This window comes from Aulostomus chinensis, chromosome 8 (genome assembly GCF_037954235.1).
Source record: "Aulostomus chinensis isolate RoL2024-O1b breed Wild chromosome 8, RoL_Achi_v1.0, whole genome shotgun sequence".
Classification (NCBI taxonomy): domain Eukaryota; kingdom Metazoa; phylum Chordata; class Actinopteri; order Syngnathiformes; family Aulostomidae; genus Aulostomus; species Aulostomus chinensis.
In genome coordinates this window covers 3,455,395-3,470,248 of record NC_141327.1, presented here as the reverse complement: position 1 = coordinate 3,470,248, position 14,854 = coordinate 3,455,395, and the positions used below count along the sequence as shown (strand labels likewise).

At 50.8% G+C, this 14,854-nt stretch overlaps 1 protein-coding gene across 1 annotated transcript; it reads right to left on the bottom strand.

Moving 5' to 3' along the window:
- Window positions 1–933: 933 nt before the first annotated feature.
- On the bottom strand, window positions 934–14,846 carry LOC147256844 (rho GDP-dissociation inhibitor 1-like). The gene is made up of 6 exons (XM_086210480.1): window positions 14,721–14,846; window positions 9,719–9,907; window positions 8,000–8,083; window positions 5,043–5,119; window positions 3,662–3,725; window positions 934–2,719 (listed from the first exon to the last, which is right to left on the bottom strand). The coding sequence occupies exons 2-6, from the start codon at window positions 9,903–9,905 to the stop codon at window positions 2,520–2,522; spliced, it is 612 nt and encodes a 203-aa protein (XP_086066606.1). The 5' UTR covers window positions 9,906–9,907; window positions 14,721–14,846; the 3' UTR covers window positions 934–2,519.
- Between the last annotated feature and the right edge of the window lie 8 nt (window positions 14,847–14,854).

Below are 14,854 nucleotides of genomic sequence, written 5' to 3'. Positions count from 1 at the left end.
AACAAAGTATTTATTCCACACCTCATAACATACAGTGATATGAAATGTTTGTTGGGATGCAAAGCTGCCAGCCACGCCCCTGATGATGTCCGTCAGACAAAATTCAGAGTCCAGGGTTCCTGTGGGTGCTCAACAAGCAGCTGAAACCTGCAGCCTCCACCGGGAAGCTGGACCGAGTCTGTGGGGGGGAAACAAGACCTTCACGCCTGCTGACGTTGAGAACAGAAGCCTCGTCTGTCTGGGAGATGCCTGACCGTCACGCACCCCGTTATAAACAGCCCATCAGTGAGGAACGTGTTACATAAATTAGTCCCTATACTAGAGGGCCCGTGGCTGCTGCTTTAATCGTCTGTGTGTGTGTGTGATCGAGGCGAGTGTGTTCCTGGAGACACTAACGCCATCATAGTTGCAGGTTCTGTCACAAAACTCAACAGGTGTGCCGTTCAGATCCACATAAAGGCCGGGATGAAAACAGACGCATTCTCACCTTTGAACACCGAGCAGCGTTTGTGTAATAAAGTTGTAATAACTACTTGGTGATGCCCTCAAATGTCAATTCTCAACTTTAAAATACACTTTATAATTGTTAGAAGCGGCAAAACAACCAAAAAAAGACAAATAAACTGGCTGACTACTTGTTAGCTTAGCAGTGCATTTGACGGCGGTAAGCCATCCTGCCCATCCACTACCTTTCATCGTGCTAAGCTAACTAGCCGTCCCCAGGTCTGAGGGGTGGGGGTTCTTGTCTGGGTCTGGGGAGGACAGACAGACAATAGGCCCATTTCCCTAAATGTTTGAGTTCCTGTTCAACTTTTGGCGATTTACTGACTGATTTGTCATGTCAGCCCTAAAAATATGTGTGTGCGTGTGTGCACGTCCCATCAGTTCAGGCCAAGGAGGCCCTACTCGTTAGTCCATACGACAGGCCAAGTTGAGCAAAATCTTTATTGACAGAAGAGCAATCACAAATGATGAGAGAATGTACAAGCCCACCAGCATGCCAGCCATTTCATAGAAACTGTACAATGTGAAGGAATGTATGGCGCAGGAACACGGACGAGAGGAAGAAGCTTTACATCCACATGTTCTGGTACAGTACGAGTCGATTCAGATTTAGTGTTACTGGTAAGTTGCGTTTCAAAACCCTCCTCTCTCATTAAATACTGAGCTTGTGTCACATGACCCTTAAGGTCTCCGTCTGAGAGGGTCACTGGGTAGAAAAAGCTGAAGGCCCGAGCGGTCAGTTGTGATTCTGGCCGAGCCCAGACACCGCCGGGGTCTCCGGCAGCAGCAGACGGTGCCTGACTCGGCCTCCTCCACACCTGGGAGCTACCACGAGTCGGAAGCGATGAGAGCGAGCGAGCGGGGGGGGGCGGGGGGGCTTCGTGAGGGTAACGATGTACATTAAGGCAAAGGGGAAACACCATCAAAGCAAAATTTAAGCGGACATGGAAATGATTAGTGGCTGTTGTTCTCCACGTGACGGTTGGTGATAAGGCCTCATGGCTCAGAGTGCCACTCATTCATTTTTTTTTTCTTCCGAATCTTCACATTCAGTCCCCCGCCACTACGAGTCGGGTTCATTTTCGGGGGCAGTGGGCGCGTGCACAGCAGTATCACAGTAACCTGTAGAAAGAGTCTCCACTTGATCGGGCTACAGATGGACGCTACTGGATTTACAGGCCACCTGATAGCGCGTCCACACAAGGCGTGCTGATCCTGCAGAGCTCGGGTCCTCAGGACAGACGTTACTCGATACGTAAGGCAGATCTGGACTCCCTTGTTCACTTTGGCCCCACTCCCCATTCGGCAGGGGGTGGGGGTCTACATTTAGGGAGGGAGGGACGCACCGAAGAGCAGCTCTGAATGAAATGTTACAAGGCAAATAACGGCTACGATATCAAAAGACGGCGAGCGAGTAGACAAGCGGAGGAATGCTGGGTGTAGCCGGGCGCTGGGGGTGGTGGGGCCTGCGTGAAGAAAACAGCTGATGAACAGTGAGGTGAGTACAGTCACGATATACAACCAGTGATACACTCATATAAAAAGGCAAAGTAAAGTTGATTGTACAGTTGCTTTTCCAAGTGTACGTCGTAGTGAGAGGAAGACACCATTCTGGAGGCGGAGGGGTGCAGGGGTGGGCGGGGTTAATCTCTTCAAGCAGCAAAACAAGAGGAGGAGGAGCAGAGGCCCAAAGGAGGTATGGTGCTACATGGCACAGCTCGGGTGGGTGGGGGTGAGGGAGGAGGTGATGGCGATGATGATGATAGCAGGTTGATTGGCTCAGGTGCAACCGATGGAATGATGGATGGACGGGTGTGTGAGTGGGGGGTGCTGCTACTGCTGCTGCTACTGATGCCAACAGAGAGGTGGGTGTTAAGACAGCAAAGGCCAGAAATAAGGCATGAGAGCATGAATATGCACAACTGAGTAAAAACAAAGAAGGCAGACATGGTGGACAAGGGGCGGGGCTGGAGAGGAGGGGCGGGGCTGAGGAGCACACAGGGCAAAGGCCTCTTTTAGTCTTTCCAGTCTTTCTTGATGTTGAGGTTCCACTCCCAGGACAGGTGGTCGTGCTTGTCGTCGTCAGTGAACTTGGATTTGATGACGTAGTTCCCGCGGGCCAACACGCCTTTGGGAGCCTCCTCCATCGTGGTCACGAAGTCGTATTCAGTAGCACGCGGCCCGTAGCTGCCCACCATGTAGTCGGATTTGTCAACTGTGGGGAGAGAAAACAGCTGCAGGTCAAACACTCGAACGCTACCACTCATGAAACAAGGGACTAGTGATTCTTCCTCAAGCGCCCAGTGGGGAGGATGAGGATGAGGATGGTCACCGTCACAGGCCATCGCAGTCGTTACTTTGAACCGACTGAGCTGCTTTAGCCGTGACGGTTAAATGAACATGGCAGGTTGTCCTTCACTGAACTTTAGCATTCATTCATAACTCCTGGTCAACTGACACACGACTCCAGGGAACGACCTGAACTGAACTGGTCAACTAGCATGAGTGTCTGCTAATGAGCTGCTTCACCTGAATGTCCCAGCCGTGGTCGCGCTGAACCAGAAGGGTTCTAGCGTGTGGTTTGTTTCCAGCGCCGGAGGGTCACTGAGCACACGGCTGGAGGGAGACGGCCAGGATTACAGCGGACATTTCATAGTTTTTTGTTGTTGTTGTTGTTAGCAACCAGACTCCCTTAGCTTCAAGCTAAGTGTCGGTTGCTGGCTCTTTCTGCATTCTAGAGTCAGAGAAGTGACGCGGGGGGGGGGTCCTTTTTGAGCTAAAAACACCAAATTATGAGAACTTGAAAGGCAAAATACATGTATGGGCTGTACCCATCCATCCACCCATCCATCCATCCATCCATCCATCCATCCAGGGGGGTTGGAGCCTATGCCAGCAGCCTTCAGGAAAGAGGCCGGGGATCAAACCCAGGACCTTCTTGCTGGGAGGCGATAGTGCTGACCATTGCACCACCGTGCTGCCCCTGTGGGCTGTATTAGAAGAGTAAATCATTCCGTACTCTTCATGGTACATGAATGACAGAAAGAGTAGAACCCGGTAATAGAACTGGAGCTGGTGGAGTCCCAGGTAACTGGTGGTTGGATGTTAAATGTTGAACGATCAGAGGAAGAAGTGGGCATCGTTTTTTATGACTCACTCTTCATTCCTTTCCTGTATGTCTGCTGCACGTACTTCAGACCTGAAACGATCTCCCGGTTCACCTGAGGACACACACAGGATATGATGTCACAACCAGCACCAGGACGAGAGCAGCGAGCACAAACCAACCATGTCACTGCACATTTATTACAGTCCCTTCCAATGAAGAAGGCAAGATTGTGTGTGTGTGTGTGTGTGTGTGTGTGTGTGTGTGTGTGTGTGTGTGTGTGTGTGTGTGTGTGTTGCATCTCCTCCATTTTACTGCAGTATACTGACACTTGGACTCCACTGATCAGGGATCTGTGATCGGTATTGGAGAGATTTGATTGACACTTGTTGAAAGGCCATTAATCAAAACGTTCCTGTCGAGTTCCATTCGAAGATAAAAGGACCGAAGCATGGGATCCGCTTTAGCCAGCTCTGATTCTGGCAACATGATCGCTGCAGGCTGAGCCACTTACAAACACACAATGACACACACAATGACACACACACACACATACACACACACGTAGTTTCTGCAGTGATCACATTGATTTTTCATGATCAGAACTCCTAAGGAAGGCAGAAAACACAGGCTGCAGTTCCTTGTTCCGCACGTACATTTGAGTGACAGGTAATCGATCATTTCTAGGAATATAACCGGGTCCTAAATAATTCCCTACAGGTATCAGGGCCTCACCAGACCAGGTCTAAGTCATGAAGAATCAGGGAATCCTGTGACTTTGAGTATTGAGACACGCTCGTTTAAATAAACGACAGATTCAGAACTCAGATTTGAAACTCATAGATTTTTCCTCACGGCTCAGCCAACTGTCTCCACTGACCAACCAGGAACCTTTGAATATTTTACTCACAGCCTGGTTGTCAGGGGCAACTGAACATGGCTGACAGGTGAGTGTGATGAGCTGTCTCTGTAGCCCCGGACTGTGTGTGTGTGTACACTGTAACGCTCATGTTAGCGAAGCACCGACCTGGCGAGCAGCGCTGCAGCAGAGCCGGGGTTCCTCCTTCAATACCGCCACTACTACTGATAATGATAGTAATAGTAAATATACTGTATTTACTCTGTTTTCTACCTTTGTTGCTCTCAAAGCACCTCACGAAGCCGCCTCATTTACACACTTATACACACACACACACAGTGATGGTGCTGTAGTGCAAAGCAGGAACTCATCAGGAGCAATCAGTGGTTCCGTATCTTGCTCAAGGGCACTTCAGCATGGTCTCAGGGGACACAGGGATCGACCAGGTGACCTTTTGGCTACTCGACAGCCACTTGACCTCCAGAACATGAAACCCTGAATATTTTGAAGACCAAGAATCTCACCCAGTTGCGCCCACGCCGAGCAACAGGATGCTGAGGCTGGAGCTCTCACCTTAAAGCTGATCTTTATTTTGTACTCCACTCCCTCCTTCAGGATGAACGCCTGCTTCTTGAAGGCCTCCAGGTCTCCTGACAGAGAGAAGCACACAGGTCCTCATGAGTCCTTTCTTTCCCAGCTCATGAAGTCCAATTCTCATTAAACGCTGTGCACTTGGTTTTTACTCGTTTATGCATCCAATCACTTTGTTCGACCTTTGAGTTCATACCTGAGGAAGTTAGTCAATGAGACATTGCATCATGATACGGACCAAACGTCCCCAACGGTCATTCAAACAACAAGGAACAGCAGTGAGGACAGTTAGAATCACGGCGGACACGAGCGCAGGGCGACACCCCGCCGCCATGGACCGGCTCTGATTAGCTGCTTCACCACGGCAGGAAACCGCGCTGTCCTCTCCTGCTGTTTACATCCCCGGTGCTTCTGAGCCGCGTGCTGACAGTTGTCACCGAGGGATCATTGATGCACAGATTTGTTTCACCGTGAAACAACAACAACAACTCACTGTTGCCCTGCTGCCTCCGACACAAGGAGCTTTTCATTTGAAGAACTTTTGAACGCGCTTGACAGCTCTGAGAGAGGTTTCATCCTGGCTGCTGACGAGCGCGTCAACGTTACATGTTCAACTTTACATCGTTGATCACCAGGGGGACACCTTTCTCACTCCTGACCCTCACTCAGATTCCTGGGTGTGGAGTATCAGCTGCTACTGGGCGAGTGCACACAGCCGCGTTTAACTAATTCTTAATCATTCTTTTACTCCTGAAGCAACATCCAGACATCCAGCTGAACCTGAACGTCACATTTCTAGGTTTCTAAAAGAAGAAAGCTCTCCTTCTAGGGAGATGGGTCAAATGAGTCTGCTGGTGCAGTGCTGACGCACGGCGAGGCAGAACGTGGACGTGCAGTGATACAACTGCTTTTCACGCTTGACGCTGAGCAGCAGGAGTCCGATCATCACGGGACATCTGTGGAGATGTCCTGCAGATGAACATGTTTCAATCCAGCAAGCAGCAGTGTTCAGTGTTTTGATGGCAATATGTTAGAAGCGAAGGACTGAACAGCGTGTCAGCATCAGCAGAACCAACCAGAGGCTGCGTGGAGTCTCTGACCAGAGCCCGTCTCAGTCTCATACCCGGCCTCGGCAGCTTGTGCCAAGCTCACACACATCAGAAAGCCAAACACAGATGGAACCGGGGTAAAACCACAATATCAGCTGTCAACAGGAAGATCTGACTGAGGCTCATCCTCACTTACGCTGATCATGCCCCTGATTTAGCTCACTCTTACTCTGATAGCTTGTTTTTGCTAACCCACTCTACAGAGTCTGAAACCCCTGGTTTAAGTTGCCCCCCCCCCCCCAACGCAATCGAGGCCAGTACCTCACCGAGAAGGGCCTGCAAGGTTTGCAAACACTTGAGGGAGGTTTTTTTTTTTTAAAAGATATCCAACAATTTACACTGCCAGCATTCTCAGCAGCTAAGCTGTCGGGTGGGGGTCTGGAGCTCCAGTAGAGAGGGGACGAGGGTGTCCAGCAGCCTGTCTGTCTCTGAAATGATGGATAATAAATTGGCACTTTCCTTTAAAACATCATGTCTGGAGTACCAGTCCAGATTACTGTTAATCCAGAACATCCTCAAGAGCAACATCTCAGCCTTAAAGTTGCCACCTGAAGGTCTGATGATGTTGGTCAACTGGCTTTTCTGTGGTTGTCAAACCTATCAGCTTCCGTTTGGCGGGAGTTGACCCTCTCTCTCCCCCTCTCCTCTCGCCGCCAGTGGAACTGAACATTTCTCTACACAGCACAAATGAACCCAGCAGAACCAGCCCTCAGGTCCCTCATCACATGGCGGTATTCCTCACACTCGTGCTCTGGAGTCAGGACCGATAGACGCGCTGCTGCTGTGGCGTCCAGAGTTCAGTGTCTCACTGTAGGGTCCCACAAAGTTGTTATTCACACGTTCAGATGGTTGAATTTCTTTTGCTGCCCTTAAATGAGTTCACAAGAACAGTGACTGGTAAGAGCAGCGTCTCCAGTGTTCCTGAACCTCGGAGGGGGAACTTTGTGAGTTCCCAAGTCCCGTTTAGAAGCCCCTGATGCTTCCTCCTGCAGGCTTTAGTTTAAACACTGTTCTCACAGTCCTCATTGTTTTCAAGTGCAGACACGCTCAATAAATCCATCCCAAAAAGTCATAATATTTTTCCCCCCCATAAACTACTTGGCAACCCCCACAAATGATCCCTCAGCCCCCGTGGGGGTCCTGACACCCAGGTTGAGAACCATTGGTGCACACAGCTTTTATTGTTGCAAAAACCACACGAGCGCCTGAGATCCATTTGAAGGGAGCTCTTCTTCCAATATTTTCTGGAACATATATTTTAATTTGTGGTCTATAACGAAAATACAGTGCACAATACTTGTTTCCATGGTTACCAATGGAGAGCTTGACCTGAGCTGATTATAACTAGAGGCGAGGAGGAACTTGTCCCCATCTGCGGGTCCCTTAGGATTCTCTCTGAGAACGTCAGCCTGTTCCGTGACCCAGCCGTTGCTATAGCAGCGACGGATGGCCTGGAGTGATGCAGGTGAAGAGGAGACAGGACAGAGGGTCCCAGATGGACTGAGAACTGGGGCTCCAGATGTGGGGGTCTGCCCTACCAGATCATCAGGGGGAGTCTAATAACTGGTGTGACTCGTCTATGCAGCTCGACAGGCCTTTACAGCGGCACACAAGAACCTTCACGAATGGACTAGCAGGCGCGTCGGTGCTGGGCTCACCGGGGTAGAATGGGGGGGGGGGGGGCAGTTCTCCCTACTGGCGATCCTAACTTCCACTGGGAATCACTTGATCACCACAAACACTCAAACATATAACGTGTAAGGTAGTAGTCAAAGTGCAAGTACGCAGCAACGGCAGCTGCATGAAGCTGCAGCACCAACGGGGACTCACCTTGCAGGTCCAGCACCAGGGGGGCCGGGGCGCTTTCACAGATCAGGGACATGCTGGTCACCTGGACATTGGAAACACTGGGATCTGAGACGCAGAGAACAGAACATTCAGTGGTTTCACCGCCGATGGCGCCACTTTTAACATTCGTCGACACAGATTTTGTAGGAGGCCACCGTTTATTTACAAGAGCGGAGGCCATCTCCTGTAAAATCACTCAGTGTGTGTGTGTGTGTGTGTGTGTGTGTTCTCAGAGGGCAGCTGAAATCAGCACAGCTTGACTGTAGTTAGGACAGCTTTTGCATTAATTACACTTTAAAATCTCATCCCATTGAAGGTCAGTGAGTGTATACAGACCGAACACACACACACACACACACACACACACACACACACACACACACACACACACACACGCGCGCTATTCCCTGCAGCAGTTGTTCCTCACTGATCTGCATCCTAAAGAGACTTCTCCCACTCCATCAGTGTGGACGTCTTTTTTCTGTCGAGCTGCTGGACTGAAGAAAGGTGCGATCCGACCAAACGATTCCCCGAAGGAACGGAGTGATCGATGAGGACTGCAGCCCTGATTTAAAAACTGACCTTTACAACAAATCCAAATCAGTCACTTTTTTAATACCCGTTAATGTTTGACCCTTTTCGCGCTGAGACAACCTGAACTGTTTCACTTCCCTAACCAGACAGAAGCCTGCTCTCTGACTCAGCGGCTTGTTTCCTGTCACACCAGGACGCGCCGACGGGAGTTGGAAGTCCGGGTGGAGTTTGTGTGCCAGTGGAGGTTTAGGTCAGACGACCCTAAGTTACTCAAACACAAATAGATTTTACTTCCTCAACAAACACAGATACAAATACCAGACTCCCAGCAGATCCTACTATATGCAGTACTACCAGCTATAGTAGTCTGCTATTTCCTGTCCGGTATCATGAGTCAGGAATAACCAGAAGTGGGTTGTTTCTTTCTGTGGCTGCTTGACAGACCAACAAAAACACAGCAAACCTCCAAACAGGCAGCATTTGGCTGAAACTGCACACTGATTACTGAATCACCTGAAACGCTTTTCACTCTTTAAAAAAAAAGTACATATTCACACTCAAAAGTACCGTCAGCCAAGAAGGCAGTCGATGATTTGGTGAATGAGCGTCACGGCGTTTCGTAGGCTACCCTGTAAGTTAGCATCCCCAAGGCGTTTGGCACCAAAGATCAGTGGGATTTTTTACATTGGATATTTGATAATAAAAAAGTTAAAAGTTAAAAGTTATGCTACAAACGGACTAAACCTCAGACGCATGACGACTCTTGCTAACGTCGCACTACGCCTGTTTTAGCCATGATACCTAATGCTATTGACATATTTTAACATGAAATAAAATATGCTGAGCTTGTGGCAACCACAGACCTTTCTTAACTGAAAATTAAAAAACAACATTTATTTAGTCAAGGAAACCGGATGTGTAACACCGCTAACTCCTTCCTGCGCCGCTCTGTACCAACACTGAGGAGAGGAGCACCACCACCGGCGTCCCTCTCAGCTCGTTAGCACAGCACAGATGAGGTACCCAGCAGGAGGGAGGATTAAGGATTTATAGGACATTGACTCGACAACTTCCATCTTTCTCTCTCTCTCTCTGTCACACACACACACACACACACACACACACACACACACACACACACACACACACACACACGCAGAGCTTTACCGGTTTCAGCGACCCCGGAGCCGAGCAGGGCTTGCTTATATTTGCGTAGACTCTCATCGTCCTTATCCAGCTCATGGATCTCCTGCACCGTCTTCTGGGCCGGTGGCTTATAGTTCACCGGCTCGGACTCCTCGTTTTCGGCGGCAATGGCTGCTAGCTGCTCCGGAGTCATGTCATCGTCAGCCATGTCTGGGGAGAAAGAGGGAAAAACGGTGAGAAGGGAGACAAAAGGGGTTGCACAGAGACAAAACAGAACAAAAGAGGCAAAGAGCAGAAGCATGGAGGGAAGTGCCGGAGAAGAGAGACTCACCTTTTCGAGAAGTGACTGTGAGTCAGCGGACAAACTGATGACCACAACAAGAACAGCAGCCTACCCAGGCAGAGCTGATAAGATGGCAGCAGCTCTTGGCTTTAAACTGCAGCTGCTGACCTAACTCTGCTGCCTGGTGTCATCCCAGCACACTTCTCTGAAACAGCATCACAGTCACGAAGGCGGCGTCAGCCATCACATGACACACAGCCTTCCCCGGCGGGATCGCGGCCCTTCACGTGTTCAGACACATAGCTTGTAAAAAAGTGACTGCTGGCATGTGAAACATTAGCCTCCAGTGGTTTGACTCTGTTTTTGTGACAGAGGTGAACTAAACCAGCCGCTCGGCCACTTCAGCTGCTTTCATCCTAAAACTCACAAACGAAGAACGACGCGACGCCATCACGTCCCTGCTCTGCTTCATTTTCATTCTACTGCTCATGATGTGTCACTGTCCAAAGACCCCACTGCTTCAAGTGTGTCTGACAAGTCACACCCCTCAAAATGAACCAGGGAGCCTGGCATGAAACCACCGTGTGGGTGGAGCATGAAGAAAGATGCCGGTGAGGTTCGAAATTCAATGAAACCTCTTGTGATGCGTTGAGGGGCATCTGATCTGACGGTCACGACTGCGGAGCAACAAGCTTTTATCTAAGCTGACTGGGTGTCTCATCATGGCCGCTCATCAGAGTCATTTTTCGGGCGACGTCCTTAAAAGATATTCACCATGGAAAATACTCTGAGGGGAAGAACAATCTGGAGCCCAAGCAGTGGGATTCTTGGCTGAGATAAAACACAACAAGGTCCGGAAAAGTGAGATTAACTAAACCAAGACAAAGGATACTCGGTCAACACGGGGGAAAACCTGCTGAGGCTGTTTATTCAGAGCTTCCTGATGGCAGGGTCAAACAACCCCTCGGCTGAAACGCCACAGGTAAGAAAAGCAGGAAGAGCTTTGTTCATGCCAGAGGACTTGAAGTGGTCCCACCCACAGCCCTGCGCCGGGCGACAGCACTGCAACCAACCAATGCAGCCGAGTCATTTGAAAAGGTGGGATTTATGTCTGTTCCTTGAGGTGAAACTTCACACCCTTTCCTGGGCCAAACTCCACCCACTGCATCATTTTGAAAAATGCTAAAATTTGGGCTAGATGGTGAAAAGGCGAGGGAGGGGCTGAGGAGGGCGGGGGGGGGGGGTGGTGATGGGATCTTATCAGGGAGAAACAGAGAGCGACACAGAGTGGAGGCCTTTTTCTTCCACAGTCCAGAGACGCTCAGCACAGAGAAGAGCAACATCCCTGCATGAGCTGGCACGAGTACACACGAACGCACCAGCGTCTGCTGTCACTCACGGTCACCGCTGCATTACAGCCTCTTCCCTGTACTTCCTCAGTGAGGGCGGAGCTGACGAGCCATCCCTGCGTGTGTGTGCGCGCGCGTTTGTGTGTGTGTGTGTGTGCGCGCGCTGCACAAACAGAAGCAGATACACAATGTAAAGTAACTAGGGATGCACTGAGGTAGACATTTTGGCTGCTGATCAATTCCAATACTCGATCTTGAAGTGCGTCGCGCCGACAGCGAGTCGCTGGTCTTTTTACATGCAGCTGACATTTTTCTTACACTTCCATTTGAAAACAAACCGCACGGCTCCTGCGCTTGGACACGCGTACCTTGTGTTAGCAGTCATGGGGAAAGCTGCGGCTCCTGGTAGGTGGTGCAGGACAACGTATGAAAAAATAATGAGACACAGCAGGCTAACATCAGCCGGCTGGTGTCGTGAATCCCACCGTGTTTGCCAAGAGGCCGACGCCGGTCAATTGGATCAGCGCATCCTTCACCATCACTTTTCTTACCCCAAAGAAGCAAATAATTACGTGTAAGGATTGTCGTTTACGGGTCGGTATGAAATCCATATTGAGAAGTGACACTTCCTCCACCGAGGGCTCAGGGGCAGGACGGCCTCTTCCCCCGCCAGCGGGCACCAACACAGCAGAGGGAACAGCAGTGCAACGTTCCTGCCTTGAAAAGTCAGAAGAAAAGAGGCTACAGACTCTCGCCAAGGGTGGCAGCTCGCCACCTGCCTCTGATGAGAGGAGCTGCCCTCTGCAGAGCTCCTAAAGAGAGCTTTAGATTAGGTTTTTATAGAGAAGCAATAACGGCGCACAGGCTCAGGGTTGATTCAAGACTACAGGCGAGAAGGAAAGCGTCACTATGTAAACCTGGATGGACGACGTCCATGCCAGTGCAGTCAGTCCAGCTGGTGTCTCCGAGCCCTGACTCTTACAGGTTCCCTGCATCTCGCTCTGTGTCGGTGGTTTGCTGTTCATCCCTGGTGGATCGAATCTGATATGAAAAATAATTAAAGCAATATGTTGAGCTCTGCAGCCAATAAAAAAACCTCACGGGACATTTCTGTGTGTAGCAGCGTAGCTGTGTGTAAAGTCTTCTTGGGCGTTGACCCTCAGAGTCATCAGGTACCCGGATGAGCAGCCATGTTGGAAACAACTCAACACGTACCACACGCCGTTGCTGAATGGCTGCGACGATCCGCGTGAGCCGACAGAGACAGCGGCCTCACACGCGCACATACGAGTACACTTTCACATCCACGTCTATCGTTCGAAATTCTTCAATCTGACAAGAAATTAGCTCAAAAACTTCCTGTGTCCTGGTTCAGGTCGGCCAGCCATTAATCCTTCCCTCCCTATCAGTCCGGCTGGTCAGTTCAGACACTGCAATGATTTACCGCTTCGAGCCACAATGTTGAGTACCTCCAAGATGGCCGACATCTGGAACAGTGACACGCCATGTAAAGCATCTATAAAAACCCTAAAGCCAACATAAACCAGAGCCTCAGTTGAACACAGGACCAGGACCAGAACCAGAGCCAGCGGTGCACAGAATATGGATTATTAAGAGACAAGGACAATCAGGACAGCTGAGCTTTCTCCCTAGAACTCATTCATTGGCTCGTCAGCGAACAGAACACACGTGGTGACCAGCGGTGAGGCTCCAGTCAGCGGTTCTGCTCAGACCTGCCCAAACCAGCAGTCGTCAGAGGAATGTCGACAAGAGGGAGGAACCCTGCCCGCCGAGGAGCTCAGGCAGGGAAGAGTTCAGGTATGGTGGGGGCTCAGGTGCGGAGGAGCTCAGGCAGGGAGGGGCTCAGGCAGGGAGGGGCTCAGGTATGGAGTCAAAAACATGCCTGAGCAGGGGCCATGAACCTGCTGGAACCCACCACACTGCCATCCACACCACATGGCCTCTGAAGAGCAGAGACTCCAGGAGTGAAGGTTTGCTCACTGCCAACCCTTCTAGAGCTCCGCCGGGCCCCAAAGACTGAGACTACCAGAAACACCCTCACATAACGGCAGTGAGAAACTGCAGGAACCCTCAGGTTCCAGTGAAAAGATCATATATATATATATATATATATATATATATATATATATATATATATACATATATATATATATATATTTGTCTGGCTACGTGTTCCTGGGTGCGAGTTCAACCTGCAGCTCTGCTCTGGTGCTGATGTGTCCTGGGTCCAGGGGCCTTTGAGGTGCCCCTCTGAGGAGGTGGCCGGCTGGACCAGGGGCCTTATGTTGCCCACCCATGAGGGAGAGCAGTCACTTCATCTTAAAATGTATCCCGCGGTGCTGCAGGAGTCAATATGATATCAACAAGAGGACATTTATAGATGAAGGCTGTCATCATGACGGGGGAGGTGGCGCGGAGCTGCTGCAGACGGACGCCGTTATGCAACTTTTGGCGTGATTCCCTCCATGGTTCCTCTTCCCTCGTCCCGGGGGGAGCGATGCCCCGGACACGAGCCTCCGTCCATCAGGACCATTGCTCTTCTTCATCATTTCTACCTGATGAGGGGTCCTGATCCTGCGCCTGGGTTCAGCAGCCCGTGCAGGTTCAGGTTTAATGTTGGACTGGCTCAAAGTAAGACAGGAGACCAGACCCAGAACTGCGCTGCACGGGCCGGCCAGCTTCACCTCTCATGTACCTCTACTTGGTCTGAGTACATCTGTTCCAGAGTATTACACAGTAATGAATGCAGTACAAGAACATCGCCACTTCAACCTGTGATCAACGCATCCGTTACTGATCACCTTCCCGGAGAGAAATCCGTCCAGGTGGTCGCTGAAAGCGTTAACGAACAATCCCTTGATGGAAAGAACGCACATTCCACACGGTCGCCCGTGACTATGACAGCTAACGTTAGCCGCCGCCGCCGCCGCCGCCGCTCTCCGGAGCTCCCACCGGTGATTCAACCCCCGCCTCTGGTCTCCGGAGATGCTTCGCCGGCCGGTTGTCGCAGCTAACGGTGAGTTACACACAAGCATAAACAAGCCGCGGGTCTAACGCGGTAGTTTTACAGGAGCGTCGGCGGCTAACGCGTCCGAGCGGCTCGAACCGATTCACGCGGAACAAAAGGCTCGCAACTTTTGCCGAGGCCGACCGTTTCCTTCAGGGTGGGGCTGAGGAGGGAGGCGAGTGGCTAGCTCGGGTACTCAGAACAATTCCACCAGGCTAACCGAGCAGTCTGCGGGCTAACATTAGCCTAACAAGTTATCCTCCAAGGATGAGGAGGCAAGGAGCGTCGGTACCCCGGCGCGCCGGTTCACGGCAGACTCCGGACCAGGCGTGGACGGTCACAGCAGAGGAAGAGGTGACTCACCTTTGTTTTAAATGCAGCGGTGGTTCCAGGTGCCTTTGCGGTAAAACGCGTTCGTCGCTCGGTGCCGTTGTGCAAGTATGGCGAATAACGGAACGGCGCCGCCCGGTGCGCCGCCCGCGCAACACGTTTCCGGT